This window comes from Mobula birostris, chromosome 18, assembly GCF_030028105.1.
Source record: "Mobula birostris isolate sMobBir1 chromosome 18, sMobBir1.hap1, whole genome shotgun sequence".
Classification (NCBI taxonomy): Eukaryota; Metazoa; Chordata; class Chondrichthyes; order Myliobatiformes; family Myliobatidae; genus Mobula; species Mobula birostris.
Genome location: NC_092387.1, coordinates 25,828,362 through 25,850,590, shown reverse-complemented (window position 1 = coordinate 25,850,590; position 22,229 = coordinate 25,828,362). Strand labels below are relative to the sequence as shown.

The 22,229-nt window shown below is 46.2% G+C and overlaps 1 protein-coding gene across 1 annotated transcript in view; it reads left to right on the top strand.

The window, feature by feature from the left end:
* loxl1 (lysyl oxidase-like 1) overlaps positions 1–22,229 on the top strand; it is a 119,772-nt gene that overhangs the window by 71,921 nt on the left and 25,622 nt on the right. The window contains exon 4 of the mRNA XM_072282365.1: positions 14,939–15,095. Within this exon, the coding sequence (XP_072138466.1) occupies positions 14,939–15,095 (157 nt within the window). The remainder of the gene's footprint in view (positions 1–14,938; positions 15,096–22,229) is intronic.

Below are 22,229 nucleotides of genomic sequence, written 5' to 3'. Positions count from 1 at the left end.
TACATCTGCTCTCACTCCATCCTCCCACCACCCCACTAGGAATAGGGTTCCCCTGGTCCTCACCTACCACCCCACCAGCCTCCTGGTCCAACATATTATTCTCCGTAACTTCTGCCACCTCCAACGGGATCCCACCACTAAGCACATCTTTCCTTCCCCCCCTCTCTCTGCATTCCGCAGAGATCGCTCCCTACACAACTCCCTTGTCCATTCGTCCCCCCCATCCCTCCCCACTGATCTCCCTCCTGGCACTTATCCGTGTAAGCGGAACAAGTGCTACACATGCCCTTACACTTCCTCCCTTACCACCATTCAGGGCCCCAAACAGTCCTTCCAGGTGAGGCAACACTTCACCTGTGAGTCGACGGGGGTGATATACTGCGTCCGGTGCTCCCGATGTGGCCTTCTATATATTGGCGAGACCCGACACAGACTGGGAGACCGCTTTGCTGAACATCTACACTCTGTCCGCCAGAGAAAGCAGGATCTCCCAGTGGCCACACATTTTAATTCCACATCCCATTCCCATTCTGACATATCTATCCATGGCCTCCTCTACTGTAAAGATGAAGCCACACTCAGGTTGGAGGAACAACACCTTATATTCCGTCTGGGTAGCCTCCAACCTGATGGCATGAACATCGACTTCTCTAACTTTCGCTAGGCCCCACCTCCCCATCTGTTACTTATTTTTATGCACACATTCTTTCTCTCACTCTCCTTTTTCTCCCTCTGTCCCTCCGAATATACCTCTTGCCCATCCTCTGGGTTCCCCCCCCCCCCGTCTTTCTTCCCGGACCTCCTGTCCCATGATCCTCTCGTATCCCCTTTTGCCAATCACCTGTCCAGCTCTTGGCTCCATCCCTCTCCCTCCTGTCTTCTCCTATCATTTTGGATCTCCCCCTCCCCCTCCAACTTTCAAATCCCTTACTCACTCTTCCTTCAGTTAGTCCTGACGAAGGGTCTCGGCCTGAAACGTCGACTGTACCTCTTCCTAGAGATGCTGCCTGGCCTGCTGCGTTCATCAGCAACTTTGATGTGTGTTGCAAGTATTTCTTTCTTTGGATGGAACTTGGAATAACCTCATGCTTCCCCAGATTGAGTTTAATCTTAAATGCTTTATCCCCACAAATTTATCTTGTATCTATCCCCATGTGAGGGTGGTGAATCTGTGGAATTCATTGCCACAGGTGTTTGTAATGGTCAAACCATTAGGTATATTTTAAACAAAGGTCAATAAGTTCTTGATTAGCAAAGGCATCAAATGACACAGAGAAAAAGCAGGAGAATGAGATTGAGAGGGAAAATAACTCAGCCATGATTGAATGGTGGAGCAGACTTTATTGTCCAAATGGCCTAATTCTACTGCTCTGTCTGTGGTCTTATAGAATACACTCTATGACTGAGCATGCATTGTCTGCAGTGTAACGTCATCCCAAATAGCTGCCCCCTTCTCCTAAAATGGCCCCTCTTTGTTTTACATCCTCTACAATAGTGAAATGACCTCTACCTTTCTACTTTATATATTTCAGTGAGATCATTCCTCATCTTATAAACCATAGTGTGTATAGGACAGTCTTGTTCTTCCAGGACACCTTCATGCCTGTTCTATATAATTTAAGTCTATGTCAAAGTAATTTTATTATCAAAGTACATATATGTTACCATATGCTACAAGTACCTTGAGATTAATTTTCTTGCAGTCATTCACAGGAAAATAAAGATTATAGAATAGCATCTATGAAAACCTATACGTAAAGAAGTCCAACAAACAACCAGTGTGCAAAATAATAATAATAAGTACTGAGAACATGAGACATAGAGTCCTTGAAAGTGAGTCTGTAGGTCGTGGAATCAGTTCAGATGAGTTGCAACCTGCTCTAGTCAAGTGGAAAAATTGAACAAGTAGGCTATACTTTTGGAGGTGATCGCATTGAAAGAAACAAGCTGAGTAGGCTGTCAGGTTTTAAAAAAAAAGCTAGGGAACACAGACTCAGAATAAAGAGTTGGCCATTGGAGACAGGTAAGGATTAATTTCTTCACTGAGAAATTCTACGCAGAGGCTGTAGATCCAGTGGGGTTGCTCAATTAAGACAGATAGGAGAGTCTGCAGATTGTGGAATATAGAGCATAACAGCAATTTAGGAACTCGTTAGGTCAGGCCACATCTATAGAGAGAAATAGATGGTCAATGTTTTGAATTGTGAACCATCATCTGGATTGGAGTAATAGAATTAAGGTGGAAAGAACCAAGGCATACGATCAGCCTTCTACTAAATGGTGGAGTCGAACTGAGGGGCCATCTACCTTCTCCCGCTCTTGCACTGATTATCCTAGCTCCCCTTGTACAACACATATAGTGCAAAGACTCACAAGGTAGAGACTTCAGCCCGTCGATTGGCTTTGTTAGCTGAATATGCTTCCCCTTTTCTGACTGGCAGTAGGAAATTCTCCCCTCAGACAAATCCAACTTACTGAATGTCCCCAACAGCTCCTTATGAGATCATTAGAAGGCGGATAATGTTGGCACTGGGTCATTGTTTCTCTTGCCAGCTGTATTGAGGAAAACATTTTGTGCATGTTCTTCATGCGTCATAGTGTTAGTGGAGGGGAAGAGAAGTTCCTTTCAAGCTGTCATCACTTTTTGTGCCAAGTGGTCTTGCTTTCCAAGTCAAACATTCCTATCAGTATGGTCCTTATGTTTGTTATAGCCCAGCACACAACTGGACTGGATGATAACGGCTCTACTCTTTTGATCAAACTTAAAGATTGCACCCTCAGGATGAATTATCAAGCTTGTTGTGGTATGCATTGCGCAAGCAGAGAACTTTGTACAATAGCCTATATCTGGCCTTTCGTATCTCTGTCAGAGAACAGTGCATATTTTTATTCCATTGTCATAGGCATTTTCCAACTGTTGCTCTCCATTCTTCAGAAACCTTATGGGACAATTAAGTATGTACTGAATAATCTCTGATTGGAAAGTTTTCAACACCACCAACGCTGACTTCATTTCTAAAGTACTTGCTGTCTTTACAATCGTGAACAGCAGCACTTGTGCTGGAGGAGCTCAGTAGGTCAGGCAGCATCAACGGAGGGAAATGGACAGATAACATTTTGGGCAGAGAACCGTTATCAGGACTGAAAGATAGAGGGGAAGGGGCTTGATAGAAAGGTAGAGGGAAGGGGTGGAGCAAGAGCTAGCCAGTGATAGGTGGACTTAGTTGAGGAGGAGGAGGAAAAATGGAAATAGTGGATGGGGGTGATTGTTAGAAGCAGCAAAGCTCTAGGTGATGGAATCTGATAGGAAAGGAAGGTGGCTGCCTTTGCTCCACCCATTCTTTCCACCTCTTTATGGTGGCCATCTTCCCTCTTTCTTTTAGTGCAGATGTAGGGTCTTGACCCAAAACATTGATAATCCATTTCCCTCCATAGATGCTGCCTGACCTCCAGAGTTTCTCTAGTGCTTTGTGTGTTGTCCCAGACTCCAGCATCTTCAGTTGTTTGTCTCCAATTGGCTTTATAACCCTTTTGAATTACGTTGATAAAATGTGAGACTCACATTAGGAATTTAATTCTTTCTCTTTCACTGCACCAAAGATCAGATTACAAGCAAATGTATTCCTTCCTGTGTAATGGCTCACCTCTAGAAATGTTGCCAGTCACATTCATTAACATTGACCTTCATGTTTGCCAATGAGTTGGAAGCTGCTCTTCCGAAAGGATTTACTCAGCCAATTGCACTATCTATCTCACATCCACTACAGCCAACACTTCAAATAGAAGCGGAATTATTTTGCCAAATTACTTTGAATGGAGGAAAGTTTTATCATGTAAATTATATCCGTAAGTTCAGACCCTGCATGAAAACTGGCTTCTCTGGTGGCAGGTATTGCAGAAGAAAGTCTTCCATTTAGTACTTCTGGATGAAGCTGACAAAAGACATAAGAAAATAAAAGACCAGTCAGCTCCTCAAGCCTGTCCTGCCATTCAATATGATCATGGCTGATATGCCTTCATTTCCTAATTTCATATTCCCATTGCCCTCAATTCCGCAATGTTTCAAAAATGTATCTATCACCCTTTGAAATAACCCCAATGATCCCATTTCTCTAAGTCATAGAGTCATAGGAAAGTGCGCACAGAAACAGGCTCTTTGGCCCATCTAGTCTGTTCTGAACCATTTAAACTGTCTACTCCCATTGACCTGCACTCGGACCATGGTCCTTCATACCCCTACCATCCATGTACCTATCCAAACTTCGCAGAAACGTTGAAACTGAGCTCGCATGCACCACTTGTGCTGGCAGCTTGTTCCACACTTGTACAGCCCTCTAAGTGAAGAAGTTGCCTCTCATGTTTCTCTTAAACATTTCACCTTTCTCCCTTAACTCATGATCTCTGGTTGTAGTCCGACCTAACGCCTGGGGTAGAGGATTCCAGAGATTTGCCATGCTCAGCAAGAAGAAATTCTTACATGTCAGGTTCTTAAATGACTCTAAACTCGGAACAATATTCCCACATTCAGGACTCTCTTGCTAGTGGAGATATCTCAGCATTTATCCTGTCATGTCCTGTCCTCTCAGATTTTTCTATGCGCCAATAAGATTGCCTTCGTTTTCTAAACTCTTCAAAGATTCTTCTAAATTCAAAAGAGTATGGATCTAATGTCTTTAGCCATGTGATGGGGTCATGTTTTCATTCCAGGGTTTAACGTTCAGTACTGTGCAAAAGTCTTAAAGAGATATATAGCTAAGAGAGAGAGGGAGAGAGAGAGCTAGAGAGCCTAAGGATTTTGCACAGGACTATATTTGTCAGCGTAGAGCAGTGAGCGAGTTTGTAAATCTAGCAGGAGCAAAGAATGTTGGAAATGATGAGGGTGGAATGCTGTGGGAGAGTTGAAGGACAGGTGATATAGGAGGAGTGCCAGGGCGGTGGAGGAGCGTGGCATGGGTTCTGACATACACAGCCCTGGGACACCGGGCAAAGTCATTTGATTCAAAATAATTGGTTTAGTAATCATTACAGAATGTCTTCCTTTTATTTCCTGCTCCCTCACCTCACCTTTCCCCTTTTCCCAACCATGAGTTTTCTCTCCCTGACCTCTTCACACTTTTGAGTCCAGAATAGAGACCCATGTCAGAATTGGGTTTGTCATCACTCTCGTATCTCATGAAATTAGATTTTTTGTGGCAGCGGTACAGTGCAATACATAAAGTTATTACAGTATCATGCAAAAGTCTTAGACACCCTTGCTATAGGTATGTGTCTAAGACTTTTGCACAGTACTGTAGTATCTTGGAATTAGCTTCACATCACAGAAATTAGCCTACAGTAGACTTGCTTTTGAGCCGCCTTATTGACTGTGACAGGAAAGTGTTAATGTTCCCTCCAAGCATCTATGTATCTTTGTTCTAGTGCATCCATCTGTGCACAGTTTATGTGCTAGTGCAGCACTTTGGAAGACTAAGATATTCCTGCTGATTGTTTTATTGATATTGTAAAACTGTGTCATACAAAAAATTGTGTGAATCTACCAAGACATTTTATTGAGGTAGAAATAAAGGAATCTAAGCTTTTTAATGATACTATTTATGATTCTGAGCATTCATTAAATAAATTTGGACAACAATGTTTGAAATTAAATAACTGGATTCTTGTAAAATCCGGCCCGGTTCACTGATAGCTATTAAAGAAGGAATTCTGTCATCTGTACCTAATGTGACCACAGATCCATCGTAATGTTGTTAACTCATAACTGCCTTCTGACAATGTGAGATTAGCAGTGAATGCATCGCCTGCCAGTGTCCCAACAGAATGTCACCAGCATCAAAAAGAGAAAACTGGCTTGTCCTGTATGATATGTTTGATATTTAAATTAGTCATTGAGCTGCAGATTTGTAATGATTTAAAGATTTGAATGAGAATGGCTTTATTTGGCACATGTACATCGGAACATACGCAGAAGTGCATTGTTCAAAGTTTAAAGTAAATTTATTATCAAAGTACAGTATATGTTACCATATAGGACTCTGAGATTCATTTTCTTGTTGCATTCATAGTAAATACAAGCACCACAATGAAATCAATGAAAGACTGCACCCGACAGGCAGACAAACAATGAATGTGCAAAAAAAGAAAGAAAAATAAAGAAATAATAATCAAGATCAAGTAGTTAACACAAAAATTATTAAAGACACATAAAAGGCCAACAAATTCAAGGTGATAAATGTAGAAAATGCTGAGAAAAAAACAGGAAAAAAATCCAACACATTACAGGATCCTATAGTAGTTTAACACAATCTGATTACTTACACAGACACAATCAAGTGGTAAACATCATTTATTAACAGCTTGCTTTAAAATACAAACTCAAGCCTGATCCAGTTTTAGAGTCAGAATACCACAAGTTATGACCGAGCAGTTATTACAGATAGGACAATCCATATAACTATCCAGATATAGTAATACAGGATAAACATGCAAGAACAACTTATGTAATAGATATAGCCATTCCAAGCGCACACAATTTACAGAAATCAATAAGTGAAAAACACCAGAATTATGTTGAATTAAAGGAGGAAATTGAAAGATTTTGGAACACGAACAAAGCATACATTGTTCCAATTGTAATATCTACAACTGGTGTCATCCCAAAGTCACTACGCAATAACATTAATACGCAATATGTATATAGATCTTCAGAAAGCCATAATACTAAACACCACTAGAATATTCCAAAAGTTCCTAGCAATTGACAAATGAGCATACTTGCCTGTGCCTGTACCTCAGATTTTACCAGCTTGAGCTGGGAAAAAAATTAGTAATAAATAAGCAATAAATATCAACAACTTGAGATGAAGAATCCTTGAAAGTGAGTCCATAAGTTATGGGAACAGTTCAATGAAGGGGTGAGTGAAGTTATCTCTCCCCTCTCCCTCCCCCCACCCCTGTTTCAAGACCCTAATAGTTGGGGGGGGGGAGTAATAGCTGTTCCTGAACCTGGTGGTATGGGTACTGCTGGCAGCAGCAAGAAGACAGCATAGCCTGGATAGAGGGGGGTCCTTGATGATGTATGCTGCTTTCTTGTGACAGCACTTTTCGTAAGCATGTTCAGTGGTGGGAAGGCTTTACCTGTGGTGGACGAGGTTGTATCCATTACTTTTTGTAAGCCTTTCTGTTCTAAAGCAATGGTGTTTCCATATCAGGCTGTGATGCAGCCAGTCAATATACTCTCCACCACACATCAATAGAACTTTGTCAAAGTTTTAGATGACATGCCGTGCTTCGCAAACTTCTAAGAAAGTTTGTGTCGATCTGTCATAGCCTGAGGATACCGAGATCCACCATAGCTGCAGACCCTTTAGTTCCCTGAGTCCATGTTGATCATGAATGACCCCTTAACTTATTTTATCTTCCCCACATTACCATCAACTCCCCCCAGATTCTATCACTCACTTCCACACTAGGGATAAGTTCTCCTTAAGCCCATAGGGCGCTGACTGCAGCCTGCCATAGTTCTCCGTCTTGGACCGCAGGTTAATTGGTTTTGTGGCTTCCACTTTAACCACACAGCATCATACGTCTTCTAGGCGAAGATCCTTCCTCTCCTAGGGATGAGGTCTTTAGAGCTTCTGTTGCTGTTTCTGTAGCTTTGGGTTTTTACAGGATCGGGTTGCTCGGACCAGACCCAATGCTCCCCCTTTTGCAGCCGTGCTTGGGACCATCCATGGCGGAGTTAGGGGCAAATTAATCATCTAATCTACATGCTGTTAGTGTCAGCTGGTGTTCCAATCTCTGGTCCTGAATTTTTGACCTTGTGGTATTCTTTTATTCATTAAGGTGATGGATTATTTCCCACATTGGCACCAGAAGGTAGTCTCCGAAGCTAAGTGCAGCAAAGTTACTCTGGCTACATGGTGCAGCTTCCAACATTGGAACAGCAGGGCATTTTGGCAACACTGTAGTAGCTAAGCAAATGTGTACTGGGCTAAGGACAATCCATTCCCAACGAGTTCTTATCAGACCAGAAGGCGGAGGAGAAGAGTTCGCGCTGACGCAGGGGTGGATCCTAATGCTGATTGGCCTCCAATCTAACACCCCATACCAGCGACGACAGCAGTGAGGAAGAAGATGGCAGCAGCGAGCAGTGCATCGGCTCGAGGCCCGAGTATCAAGAACACTGTCAAGCTGACAGTGCGAGACCGGAACAGGGGCACCGGCTTCACCCGAGAGACCTTCATCCGGAAGGTCTTGATGGAATGCTGCAGATTTACGCCCGACGACATCTACTGCGTCCAGGACTTCGCAGGTTTCTTCAATGTCACTTTCCAGCAGGCTGCAGGGTGGCAGAAGCTGTACCAGCAGCTTCAGCTGAAGGGGACAGAGGCGCCGCTGTCGCTGCTGAAAGCACAGGCCCTCTTTTCAACGGCTACGCAACAGGAACGGACAATCACGGTGCACGTGTTCAACCCGCACGTGCCAGTGGTAGATGTCCTTACGTTCCTCGCTCGGTATGTGGAGAGCGTAGGAACACCAGCAGACGTGAAGGACGGACTGGGAATCTGGACCAGCAAACGGCAGGTCAAGGTGAAGCTGAGGTTGGATTCCAACGGCGGTGTCATCCACCCCTCCTCTGTCTTCACCATCGGAGGGAACCGAGGGTATACGGTGTACGCGGGGCAACCCAGGGTGTGCCGAAACTGCGGCAAGGCAGGGCACATCACAGCCCAGTACAGGGTGGTGATGTGCAAGAACTGTAAAACCGAAGGCCACCTGACCAAAGACTGCACGCAGGCCAAGTCCTGCAACCTCTGCGGACAGGCCGGCCACCTGTACAGAGCCTGCCCGAGGCGTCGGGGCACCTACGCACAGGCGACCAGGGGAGGTGCTGGCCCTGAAAGGGCCCAGGCAGTTGCGGACGTACCCGCCAGCGCTGCAGACAAGGCACCCGACAGGACGGATGACGAGACCAGGGAGGAAGGTGCAAGCACCCCAAGACCTGCCACCCCACTGCAGACCCTCCAGGACCAGGCAAACGACGAGCAGGAGTCCATGGAGGAGGGGAGAGCTGAGGTGGAAACAGAATGGAAGGTCGTAAAATGCAAAAAGACCCAAAAGGCGGCGGCCAAGCGACAGAAGACAGAGCAACACAAGAAAAGGGCAGGGAACCACACAGCCTCTGGTACCCTGTCCTCTTCAGAGGAGGAAGGAGTTGGGGGAGGCCAGCAGCCCCGGCGGAAGAAGTGGCTGGCAGAACAGGTGGAGAGGAGGAGAGAGGAGGGAGAAAGTCTGGGCCACCCCCCAAGTACAGGAGGCGGAGAGCAGCAGACGCACAGAGCTCCGGGAATCCGGGAGCAGAGCCATGGCTGGCACCCAGCAGTCGGAAGGGGAAGCAGCCCAGGAAGTCAACAACCCCCCGGGCCCAGAACCAGAATGGCCACACACAGAGGAGTACTACCAGCAGTACCTGAGCCCACAGAAGGTGGAAAACTTCACAAGGCGGTGGGAATGAAGGCTCAGGATGGCAAGGTGAGGACGGAGAGCAGCCAAAATAAAAGACTTACAACGATGGCAGACCTTAAATTGGCGTGCTTGAACGTGCGAAGTTTGAAGAGTACTGGGCGATGCGTCAGCACGCTCCAGTACCTGGACACTGTAAAGACCGATGTGACCTTCCTCCAGGAGTGCGGACTACCACATCTCCGTAACTACCGGAGGTGGTCACGGTGGTGGAAAAAAGGTTTGTCTGTGTGGTCGGGGGGCAACGATTGTCGCGCTTCCGGCCTGGGGATTCTGCTGCGGGGAGGCAACTTCTCAATCACCCAAGTTAAAGAGGTGGTTGCGGGGCGCCTCCTGGTAGCAGACGTCAAATACCGGGGCACTCCGCTCCGGCTGATCAACGTGTACGCCTCCCTCGTGCGGAGCGAGCGGCTGGCCGTCTTCGAGCAGCTCCCACAGCTGCTGGTGACGTCCCAGCTGGTCGTTCTGGCCGGAGACTTCAACTGCACCATTGATGCGGCTGGAGGACCCGGCAGCGCCGACGGCAGGCTGGACAGTACCTCTAGACTCCTGAGGGAAACGGTGAAGACAGCCAAGCTGCGCGACGCCTTTGGCACCCCCACAGGTGGAGCACAGCCGCAAGCCACCTGGATACGATCGGACGGCTCAGCCCGCTCCCGGATCGACTTCCTCTTCCTGTCTGAGTCCCTCACGGTCAGGTCCACTGACGTCACGCCGGTGTTCTTCTCTGACCACTGCCTTCTGAGAGCCACCTGTCGCTTACGGGAGGAACAGAAGGCAGGCAGGGGGACTTGGAAGCTGAACGTAAAGCTGCTGACCCCAGAGAACATCGAGGAACTAGAGAGGGAGTACACAGGTTGGAGAACCTTGAAAGCCTTCTTTGATTCCCCGGTTCACTGGTGGGAAGCCACCAAGGAGAACATTAAGAGGTTCTTCATCCACAAGGATATCCAGAAGGCAAGGCAGGAGCAGAGGGAACTGCGTAAACTCCAGACAGAGTTGCAGCAACTTCTCCTTCTGCAGTCAAAGGGGGTGGATGTCAGGGAGGAATTGCAAGAGGTGAAGGGCCGGCAAGCCCAGCACCTCGCCGCTGAATCCTTCAAGATCATCTTCCGATCAAGGGTCCAAACGGTGGAGCAGGACGAGACGTGCTCACGCTTCTTCTTCTAAATGGTGCACAGGGGGAGCTCTGTGATCCACAACCTTAAGGAAGAGGAAGGCTCAGTCGCGTCCTCGCAGACCGACATACTGAGGATCTGCAAGTCCTTCTATGCCGGTCTGTACGACGAAAAGGCCACAGAATCCACAGCCTCCCGCAACTTCCTGTCGTCTATCACGCAGGTCTTAGACGACGGCAAGCGGGAGAGTCTGGATCAGCCACTGACCCTGGACGAGCTGATAGGCTCCATCCGTTCCTTTGGGTCGGGTAAGACTCCTGGAAGCGACGGATTACCGGCTGAGTTGTACTTGGCTCTGTGGAAGTGTACAACGCTATGCTTCTGGCCAGCAGTATGTCTGAGTCCATGAGGAAGGGCATCATCACCCTCATCTACAAGCAGAAGGGGGAAAAGGAGGACATTAGAAATTGGAGACCCATCTCTCTCCTGAATGTGGACTACAAGATCCTGTCCAAGGCTATCGCCAACAGGGTCAAGTCTGCTCTGGGACAGGTGATCCACCCGGACCAAACCTGTGCTGTACCGGGCAGGAAGATCTCAGACAGCCTCGCGCTGCTGAGGGACACCATCGCCTACGTGCAGGACAGGGGGGTGGACGCCTGACTGGTCAGCTTGGACCAGGAGAAAGCCTTCGACAGGATATCGCACACGTACATGGCGGACGTGCTCTCCAAAATGGGATTTGGGGAGGGAATCCAGAATTGGATTAGACTGCTCTACACAGACATCCGTAGTGCAGTGCAGGTCAACGGGTGGGAAACAGACAGCTTCCCCATCAGGTCTGGAGTCAGGCAGGGCTGTCCCCTCTCCCCTGTCTTGTTTGTCTGCTGCATAGAACCCTTTGCGGAAGCCATCAGGAGGGATGAGGGCATAAGAGGGGTGACGCTGCCAGGCAGTGGAGGGACCCAAGTGAAAACCTCCCTGTACGTGGACGACGTCACCGTCTTCTGCTCTGATCCGAGGTCAGTTCGCAGGTTGATTGGCACCTGCGAACAGTTCGAGCTAGCGTCGGGGGCCAGGGTCAACCGCACAAAGAGCGAAGCCATGCTCTTCGGCAACTGGCCCGACCGATCCAGCGTCCCCTTCACCATCAGGTCTGACCAAGTGAAGGTGTTGGGGATCTGGTTCGGAGGGGCTGAGGTGTGCAACAAGAACTGGCAGGAGCGGACTGCCAAGGTGAAACAGAAACTGGGACTGTGGGGAGGGCGCTCCCTGTCGATAACGGGCAAGAACCTGGTCATCAGGTGTGAGGTGCTCTCAGGGCTGCTGTACTTGGCGCAGGTCTGGCCCGTCCCCTGCTCCTACAGCTCGGAAATCACCCGGGCTGTCTTCCGATTCGTCTGGGGATCCAAGATGGAGCGGGTGAGCGGACCGTCATGCACAAGTCCCTGGACAACGGGGGCAAGAACGTCCCCAATGTCGCCCTCACCCTGATGGCCAGCTTCGTATGTGGCTGCATCAGATTGTGTGTAGAGCCCAGGTATGTGGGCACCAAGTACCACTATGTGCCCAGGTTCTACTTGTCGCCCTGGCTACGAAGGATGGGTCTGGCCCCACTCCCGCGCAACGCCCCAGTCAGCTGGTCGTTGCCGGCATACCTGTCCTACGTAGCAAAGTTCTTCCAGGAGAACGCCTTTGACCACAGGGCCATCAGGCAGTGGTCGGCACGAAGTGTCCTGCAGGCACTGCAGGAGAAGGACGTGATGGACACAGTGGGGTGGTTCCCTGAGCAGACCGTCCAGTTCATCTGGCAAAATGCCTCATCGCCAGATCTCACCAACAGGCACCAAGACCTCGCCTGGCTGGCGGTGAGAGGGGCCCTCCCAGTCAGAGCCCTCCTGTACGCCCGGAACGTCGTCTCCGCACCCCACTGCCCACGGGAGGACTGCAGTGAGGAGGAGTCTGTGACCCACCTCTTTGCACACTGCCAGTTCGCAAAGAGGGTGTGGAGGAGGATGGACGGGCTAGTGTCACGTTTCATCCCCAGCAGCTGCATAACAGAGGACTCTCTGATCTACGGGCTGTTCCCGGGGACGCACACGGAGACCAACATCCGGTGCTGCTGGCAGATCATCAACTCGGTGAAAGACGCTCTTTGGTCGGCCCGAAACTTGATGATCTACCAGCACATGGAGATGTCCGTGGGAGAATGCTGCCGACTGACACATTCTCGGCTGCAGGAGTACGTGCTGAGGGACGCACTGAAACTCGGTGCAGCCACCGCAAGGGCCCGGTGGGGAAGGACCACAGTATAGGTTTCTCCACCCGTGGGAGTGGGAGGGGTCGGTGGGCGGGGAGTATACCCCTCAACAATGATGTGCTGAGCTGAACTACTGGAGTGCCACGTGGGTGGCTATAAATACGGATATGTACTGAGTATAATGGAAACGTATGTAAAGGATGAAAAGTTATTGAATGGTTTATTGTATATATTTATTTTTGAATAAAGTATATTTTAAAATAAAAAAAAAATCCATTCCCAACGAGTACTGGCTAAGTCTTTTTAAATTCACATCATACACATTTAGAAGTCACACCTCAATGGCCCACTGGGTTATTTCAGAGGCCAAGTAATAAATACAAGGTTTTGTATCTGGACTAATGAAAAATTGGTAAATTGATTTATTATTATCACATGTACCAAGGTGCAATGAAAAGCTTTATTTTGCATGCTATCTACAGATCACTTCATTACTTCTGTGCATTGAGATAGTACAAGGGAAAAGAATAAAAGAATGTGGAATAAGGTGTTACAGAGAAGGTGTAGAACAGGCAGACATTAAGGTGCAAAGTCGTAATGTGGTAGATTATGAGATTAAAAGTCCATTTTAACATAATTGGGAGCTAGTCAATAGTCTTAAAACAACAGGACAGAAGCTGGTGGTATGTGCTTTCATGTGTACATTCTGCCCGATGGGATGTCTGAGAAGAGAGAATGTCCAGGATAGTTGGCTGTTTCACTAAGGCAGCAAAAAGTACAGACAGAGTCCATTGAAGTGAGGCTAGTTTCTGTGATGTGCTGAGCTGTGTCCACAACTTTTTGCAGGTTCTGGTGACCTCAGGCAGATAATTTGACACACCAGGCCTCCACAGATGCTGCTTGACCTGCTGTGTTCTTCTAGCTGATTGTTTGTTGCATTACATAAGCTAAATTGGATAAGGTAGCAAATTTACATCCGCAAAGTACATTAGTGAATCAGATGGACTTTGGTGACAGTCTAATGTTTTCATGCTCTCCATAACTCAGTCTAGAATTTAAAAATGTTCATGGTAGTTAATGAATTTGAATTTGTGTCTCAGATCATTAATGGAGTTAGGACAGAAGCAATTTGAATCTCAATTAGATTTGACCAAACTGCAACTGACTAATGACTGAGCAATAAAGTAATGAGGGACAAGGATAGGGTCAATGCACACAGTCTTTTTTTTCCCTCAGCATTGGAGGATCAAGAACTAAAGGGCATAAGGGCATAGGTTTCAGTTGAGAGGTGAACTTTTTTATACAGGTTACATATATGGTATGAAGTACCAGAAGAAGCGGTTGAAGCAGCTACAATAACAACATTTATAAGGCACTTGGATAGATAAATAGGTAGGAAAAATTTAGTAGGATCTGGGTCATATGTGGGCAAAAGGAGTTAGTTTACACAGACATCCTGATTGGAATGGATAAATTGGGCCTCAGGGCCTTTTTCAATGCTGAATGAATTTATAAGTCTATAACTGACCTACTTGGCACACTTTTAAAATAAAGCTATTAATTTTTTTTCAGGATCAGGGCCTTCCTGTAAAGACCAGCATTTATTGCCCATTCCTAATGGCCTTCAAGAAGGAGTTGGGAACCTACTTCATTGTAGCCCTTTTGGGGAAATGTGCTCCTACAATTTCTGCAGGATTTAGATCTAAGGAATGGAAATGTATTTTGGACTTTTGGTCTTGGCGTGGAACTGGTGGGGGGTGGGGGTGGTGTATAACATGTTTTTGTGGACCTTAGCCTCCTTGGTGGTGGAGACTGCAGTGCTGTCAGGGTAGACCTAAGGAATGGTAATGTGTTTCCAACCCGAGAAGAAGTGGTGCTTGGAGGGAAAGTTGCTTGTAGTACTGTTCTGCCATCCTTAATGTCCTCTACCTTCCTCATAGCAGAAGTTGCTGGTTTCAGAGGTGCTGGTAGAAATCCAAGCAATGCACATTTTGAATGAAAAGATCTCCATTAATTTGTGCATTCCCTTCTTTCTCAGGCATTATCACAGCATGGATGAGTTCAGCCATTATGACCTACTGGATGCTGCTACCGGCAGAAAGGTGGCTGAGGGTCACAAGGCCAGTTTTTGCCTTGAGGACACCACGTGTGACTTTGGTCACTTGAAGCGTTATGCCTGCACATCGCACACTCAGGTAGGAAATGCATTTCAAACTTAAATTTATGGCCAAAGATACCCATGTACAGGGTGCAAATCCCAGGAACATTTGCTTTTGGCAGCTGCAGTGCAATACATTACAACCATAAACATAATAGAAAATGTAAATTATACAAGATAAACATGACGTTTCTGTAAGTTGAGACAGATAAGAAGAGATATAGTCCGAGGTGGCACTGTGGTTTTTCATGTTGGTTGAAAATCCTGATGGCAGTGGGGAAGAAGTTGGTTAGCCTTGAGGAGTGGGTCTTCAGGGCTCTTGTACCTCCTCTGCCTGATGACAGCCTCAAGACAAGGGTGTGGCTCAAATGGTGGAGATCCCTGATAATGGATGTCTCTCTTCTGAGATGGTAGTGGGAAGGGCTGTATACATGGTGTGACTCCACCATTCTTGGTAGCCTCTTGTGTTCCTTTGCATTGGAATTGCCATGCCACGCAGTGATGCTTTCTACTGTATAGATGTCCCCCGCTTTTCGAACGTTCGCTTTACGAAACCGCACTGTTACCAAAGACCTACATTAGTACCTTGTTTTCGCTTTCAGAAGGTGTTTTCACTGTTACGAAAAAAATCAGCGCGCAATAAGGCAGCGCGCGCCCCGACCAGCTGCTCTCCCCCGGATTCAGAACGGCTTTCTTGCTGGCATTGCTGAAACACGTGCCTGTGAGCAGCCGTTTGCAAGATGAGTTCTGAGGTGTCGGAAAAGCCTAAAAGAACTCATAAGGTTATTACACTTAGCGTAAAACTAGACATAATTAAGTGTTTCGATCGCGGTGAACGAAGTAAGGACAACATGAGTTTGGCTTGTGGAAGCTGACGCAGATGATGTTGAAGAGGTTTTGGCATCCCATGACCAAGAACTGGTAGATGAAGAGCTGATGCAATTGGAAGAGGAAAGGATAACAATCGAAACCGAATGCAGTAGCGAAATGAACATGAAGCAACTGCTGAGATTTTCGCTGCAATGATAAAGTATGACTTTAATTTTGAAAGGATACGTCGGTTTAGGGGATATTTGCAGGATGGTTTGAGTGCTTACAAAGAACTGTATGATAGAAAAATGCACGAGGCTTTGCAGTCAAGCAAGCCTTCCACATCAGCCACAGCAGATGATGAACCTCGACCTTCGACATCGAGGCGGGCAGTCATAGGAGAAGATGAGCTGCCTGCTCTAATGGAAACAGACGACACCCCAGTGTCCCACCACCCCAACACCCGGGCCACGGACAGATACCGATTCGCAGAGAATGCAGCAGTAGCTGGGAGGCACACAGTACATCCTTAAGAAAAAAACTGAAATAAACATGCTAATTAATTAGGTGTCACCGACACGTAATTGTCGGCCCAGATCAGAGGCGATGCAGTCGGAAATCGGCTCTGATCTGGGCAGACAATTACTTGTCGGGCGGCACCTAATTAATTAGCATGTTTATTTCGGCTTTTTTCTTAAAGATGTGCTGTGTGCCTCCTGGCTACCGCTGGACCCCTGCGTGCTTCGCAGATTGGTATCGGTCGGTGGTCCAGAGGGTGGGGGCTACTGCACCAGCCAAACTCTGACAACTCAGCCTAACACACCATCATCAGTGTGCTCCGCGCTTTCCCAATTCCGGTAAGTGATACTACACTGTACATACATTATTTCTACTTTATATCGGCTGTGTATTTTTACGTGTTATTTGGTATGATTTGGCAGCTTCATAGCTTAAAGGTTACTGAAGAGAGTGTTTTTGCCAACAGCCCTTGTGTGAGATTTTCTGCCAAGAGCGCTTGTGTGAGATTTTCGCTTCGGAGAACAATGCCAGCAATGATTGTGGAAAAGTATTTCTACTTTATATAGGCTGTGTATTTATCATACCATTCCTGCTTTTACTATGTGTTTCTGTTATTTTAGGTTTTATGTGTTATTTGGCATGATTTGGTAGGTTATTTTCGGGTCTGCGAACACTCACAAAATTTTCCCATATAAATAAATGATAATTGCTTCTTCGCTTTACGACATTTCAGCTTACGAACCGTTTCATAGGAACGCTCCAGCTTCAGATGGCGGTGGAAACCTGTATATTTGGAGGTTTTTCAGAGAATGACATGCCAAATCTCCTTTAACTTCTAAGGCAGTAGAGACGCTGGTGTGCCTTCTTCATAGTTTGAGACATAGGCTTACATACACCAGGTATAAATGCCATGAAAATTAGCTTTCTGCAGCAGCAGCTCAGTACATTACAAGGCAAGGACAATCATAAATTAACACAAACTATATTAGCAAATTACCATGTCTATTCGTCCACAATGGAAATTAAGCATAAGTACTCTCCTCTGCTCTGTCTTGATAGTCACATCCCCTGCTCTTTCATTAATACTCAGGTTTGCCATTATAAGCAATGTAGATACTTAACCCTGGTTGTCAAAATGAAGTATGTAATATAGTAGAATTTTAATTGAGTGGAATTTAGTGATAGGGTATAATGTGGTCTTGCTACAGTCAAGTGCATTTAGCACAACTGATTGGGGATGGGTTTGCAGGTAAGCCGCTTCTATGGCTACAGAGGTGGTTACTCTTGAAACATAGGCTGGTTCAAAGAGCAGTACAGCAGGGATACAGGCCCCTCAAACCAACTAGTTCATGTCGATATCTGTGCCCATCCAGCTAGACCTAATTTACTGCAATCTGCTCCACCCCTCCATGTACCTATCTAATTGCTTCCTACATTATTCTATTCTACCTGCCTCACCCACATCATCTGGTAGATCAACATTTCTTATACTCATCACCTTTCATGCGGAAAAAGTTGCTCCTCAGGTTCCTCTTAATTCTTTCCCCTCTCACCCCACATCTATACTCCCTAGGTTTGGTCTCCCCTATCCTGGTGAAAAGACTGTTGCTGCCCACCTTATCTCTGCCTCGCTTTATCTTAATCATTTTTGTAAGTTCACTCTTCATTTTCCTACATTGCAAGGAAAGAAGACATAGTCTGGCTGACCTCAGACTGTAACTCAGACTCTAGTCCATGGTGTATTGTAAGAAGACTAGCTGGAAGTTCTGCACAGCAATGTGACTAATGTTTGAAAGGACAGAGAATTGAGGTCCATGGGAACTGGCAGACCAGAGGCAGTGAGGTCTGGGGCAGATCAGCCCTCGTCATATTGGATGGTTGGGCAGGTTTGAGGGGCTGAGAGACCTACTCCTACTTCTAATTGCTTTTGTATTTTGTTATAATGGCCAGATAACCTCCTTTAGATAGATACATAGATATACTTTATTGATCCCGAGGGAAATTGGGTTTCGTTACAGCCGCACCAACCAAGAATAGAGCATAAATATAGCAATACAAAAACCACAAACAATCAAACAACAAAATGCAAACTATGCCAGATGGAAAATAAGTCCAGGACCAGTCTATTGGCTCAGGGTGTCCGACCCTCCACGGGAGGAGCTGCAAGTTCGATGGCCACAGGCAGGAACGACCTCCCGTGCTGCCCAGTGTTGTGTCTCAGTGGAATATGGCCAAAGTCCAACAGTAAAAAATTCAATATCCGGTCTACAAACACGTTCCTCGATCGTAATATGACCCGGATTGCACCATCCGTTGTTAACTAGAACAGTAAGCACCCAACTCCTTTACGCTTACCGCTCTCAGTGCACTTCTGGTCAGCCCGAACGGTCTGGAAGCCGTCCATGGAGAAGTTTTGATCGGATAGGTCCTCGTGCAGCCCCATAACAGTGAAACACATAACACTGAACTCCTGAAATGTTCTCTGACCCCTGGCTAGTGCCGTGAACTCGTCCTTTTTATTACCCAGCGAACTCCTCTTCTCCATAATCTCTGTTGTCTCGACCCGGTCCTCTTTCCTCGACTTTGTGATTCCCCCTCTGCATCCTCTGTGTGTTTTCCTCCAGATTTCAGCAGGGCTGTCTGCCGCTCTGCTTGCTAAACCGGCCGGCATTAGCGCAAGCAGCTGGTCCCAGGAATGAACAATGCGACTATGCTTCTGTCCCGCGTGTCGGGATGTAACTATTTCCAGCGCTAAAAACCCAAATAAAACTCTCTCTACTAGCATGTTAGAGAGGGTGCAGCTTCGACGTGTTACCGTGAAAGAAAATACAAAAAATAACGTAAGTTAAAAAGTAAGAAGAAAAAAATAAGAAACCAATCGGAACGGCTGTAACAGGCTGCATGCACGACCGGCGCATGTGCACATATGTGTGATCGAGGGATCAGTATTGTCCAGAACACCGGAGAACTTTGTTGCCGTTCCTCACAATATTGCCCTTATAATTTTTATATCCACTGGACAAGGTACATGAGGCCTTACCTAGAAGGCAATGAAGTAATCGCTTGGAGTCATACTATAGCTCTGTGAAATGTTGGTGAAACCTCAGTTGGAGAATTGTGCCTAGTTCTGGATGCTCCGCTACAGGGAAGATGCTATTAAGCTGGAAGGAGTGCAGGAAACTTCCATGTGGATGTTACTAGGCTGAGAGCTGTGTTACAGGAAGAGACAGAATAGGCTGGGACTTTTTCCTTGGAGTGTAGCAGGTGAAGGTGACCTTATAGTGATTTATAAAAAGCATGAAATACATCGATAAGATGAATATCACAGTTGTTTTTTTTTACAGAGTAGGGGATCTAAAACTGCAGATATACACAAAATGCTAGAGGAAAGGGATTTGGGAGTCCTTGTGCAGAACACCCTGGTGAGGAAGGCAAATGCAATGTTGGCATTCATTTCAAGACATCTTGAATACAAGAGCAGGAATGTGATGCCAAGGCTTTATAAGGCACTGGTGAGGGCTCACCTTGAGTATTGTGAACAGTTTTGGGCTCCTCATCTAGGAGGAGATGTGCTGGCATTCAGGAGAGTCCAGAGGCGGTTCACAGAGAAAATTTTGGGAATGAAAGGGTTATCATACGAGGAATGTTTGATGGCTCTGGGTCTGACTCACTGGAATTTAGAAAGATGAGGGGTGATCTCATTGAAGCCTTTTGAATGTTGAAGGCCCTGAATGGAGTGGATGTGGAGGGGATGTTTCATGTGGTGGGGGAGTCTAGGGCAGAAGGCACAGTCTCAGGATAGAGGGGCGCCCATTTAAAACAGATGCAGAGAAATTTCTTTACCACATGCAGCTGCTGAGGCCAAGTTATTGGGTGTATTTAAGACAGAGCTTGATAGGTTCTTGATTGGACACAGAATTAAAAATTACAGGGAGAAGGCCTGAAAATGGAGTTGAGGAAGGGAAAAAGAATCATCCATGATTGAATGGCGGAGCAGACTCAATGGGCCAAATGGCCTAATTCTGCTCCTATGTCTTATGGTCGAAACATCCAGCAGCATCTATGGAGGTGAAAAAAGAGATGACGTTTCTGGCTGAGATCTTTCAATCAGTCCCTAATGAAGGGTCTCTGCCCATGATGTTGAGACTGTTTAGTGCCCTTCAAAATGCTGTCTGATCTGCTGATTTCCTCCAGCACGTTCTGTATGCTGCTAAAGATTTCCAACATATGAAGAATCTCTTATATTTAAAATGAGAGGGCACAGATTTAAGGTGAGAGGGGGAAAAAGTTTACTTTGACCTGAGGGGTATGGTGGTGGATATATGGAATGAACTCCCAGAGGAAGTGGTAGAGGTTGGCATATTTATAACATTTAAATAACGTTTAGACAGGTTCATGGATTGGAAGGGTTTTGAGAGTTGGGGGTCAAATAAAAAATGGAGCTAGCTTTAGTAGACACTTGGCCAGCATGGAAAGCATGTGACTGTACTGTATAATTCTGGGATTCTGCATTGAAGAGTGAACCAAATTGTTGTGCTCACCCCTCTGAAGAACTTTAACTAGCCAGGGGTCTTTCCACTTTGGAGGCAGGTATGCTGCTACTAAACTCCTTGCAGCTGAGTAATGTTTCTGCTTCCTGAATGCATGACAAAATAAGACACGTGGGATGGAAAGGAAAGGAAACAGGTCATAGGAAGAGGGTGGAGCAGTGTGTGTATTGGATTGTACTTGCTTAGTCCTGACATGGGCTCAATTAGCTGAATGGCCTTTTTGCTTGTTGTGACCTTACTGAACTTCTTTGAAACAGAGTGAATGGTGTTTGAGTATTCCTTTCAGGAAAATGAATTATTTGGAAATAAGAGCTAAGTTACAAATGAAGTTATTGCTTTTTTTTTGTTTTGAGGCATTCTGATTTACCAGCAAGGTCAGTACATAAGAATTATGTTTCTTAAATCTGTTAGTGATTAATTTAACATGCATCCTATCAGACAGATTATTAATTTGAGGTTGTTTTATGTAGAAATGCTGAATGCTCGGGTTAATGTGTAGTTCTATTTTCAGCTAGATGGCGTTGCCCTGTATTAATTCAACTCAAATAAAACTAGGTTGATATAATGTATTTATAGCTGATTAAGAGAGTTAACTCTGAAAATGCCAGAGTACTGTCATGTCATGTCCTGTCGTATGTCTCAAATTCAAGATGTGAAGACATCCTGATCGTCAAAATAGTATTTATCTCAAGAGAAAAAAAAGTGTCTGCAGAAGCTAATATACTGGTACAGATTCGCTGAGTCCAGCTAGTACAATGTCAGATGTACTTTTGGTGTGGAGGCTTACACTCAGTGACCACTTCATTAAGTACAGGGGTGGCACCCCATGTGGTTTTCTGCTGCTATAGCCAATCCACTTGAAGGTTTGATGTTTTGTGCATCCAGAATTGCTCCTCTGCACTCCACTGTTGTAACACATGGTTATTTGAGATACACGCAACACACACAAAATGCTGGTGGACCGCAGCAGGCCAGGCAGCATCTACATTTGACGTTTCGGGCCGAGACCCAGGACAAAGGGTCTCGGCCGGAAACGTCGACTGTACCTCTTCCTGTAGATGCTGCCTGGCCTGCTGCGTTCCACCAGCATTTTGTGTGTGTTGCTTGAATTTCCAGCATCTGCAGATTTCCTTGTGTTTGTGTTATTTAAGTTACTGTCACTTTCCATTTAGCTTGAACCAGTCTGGCTATTCCTCTGATCTCTCTCATTAACAAGACATTTTTGCCAACAGAACTGTCACTCACCAGATGTTTTCTGTTTGTCTCACCATTCTCCATAAACTCCAGAGACC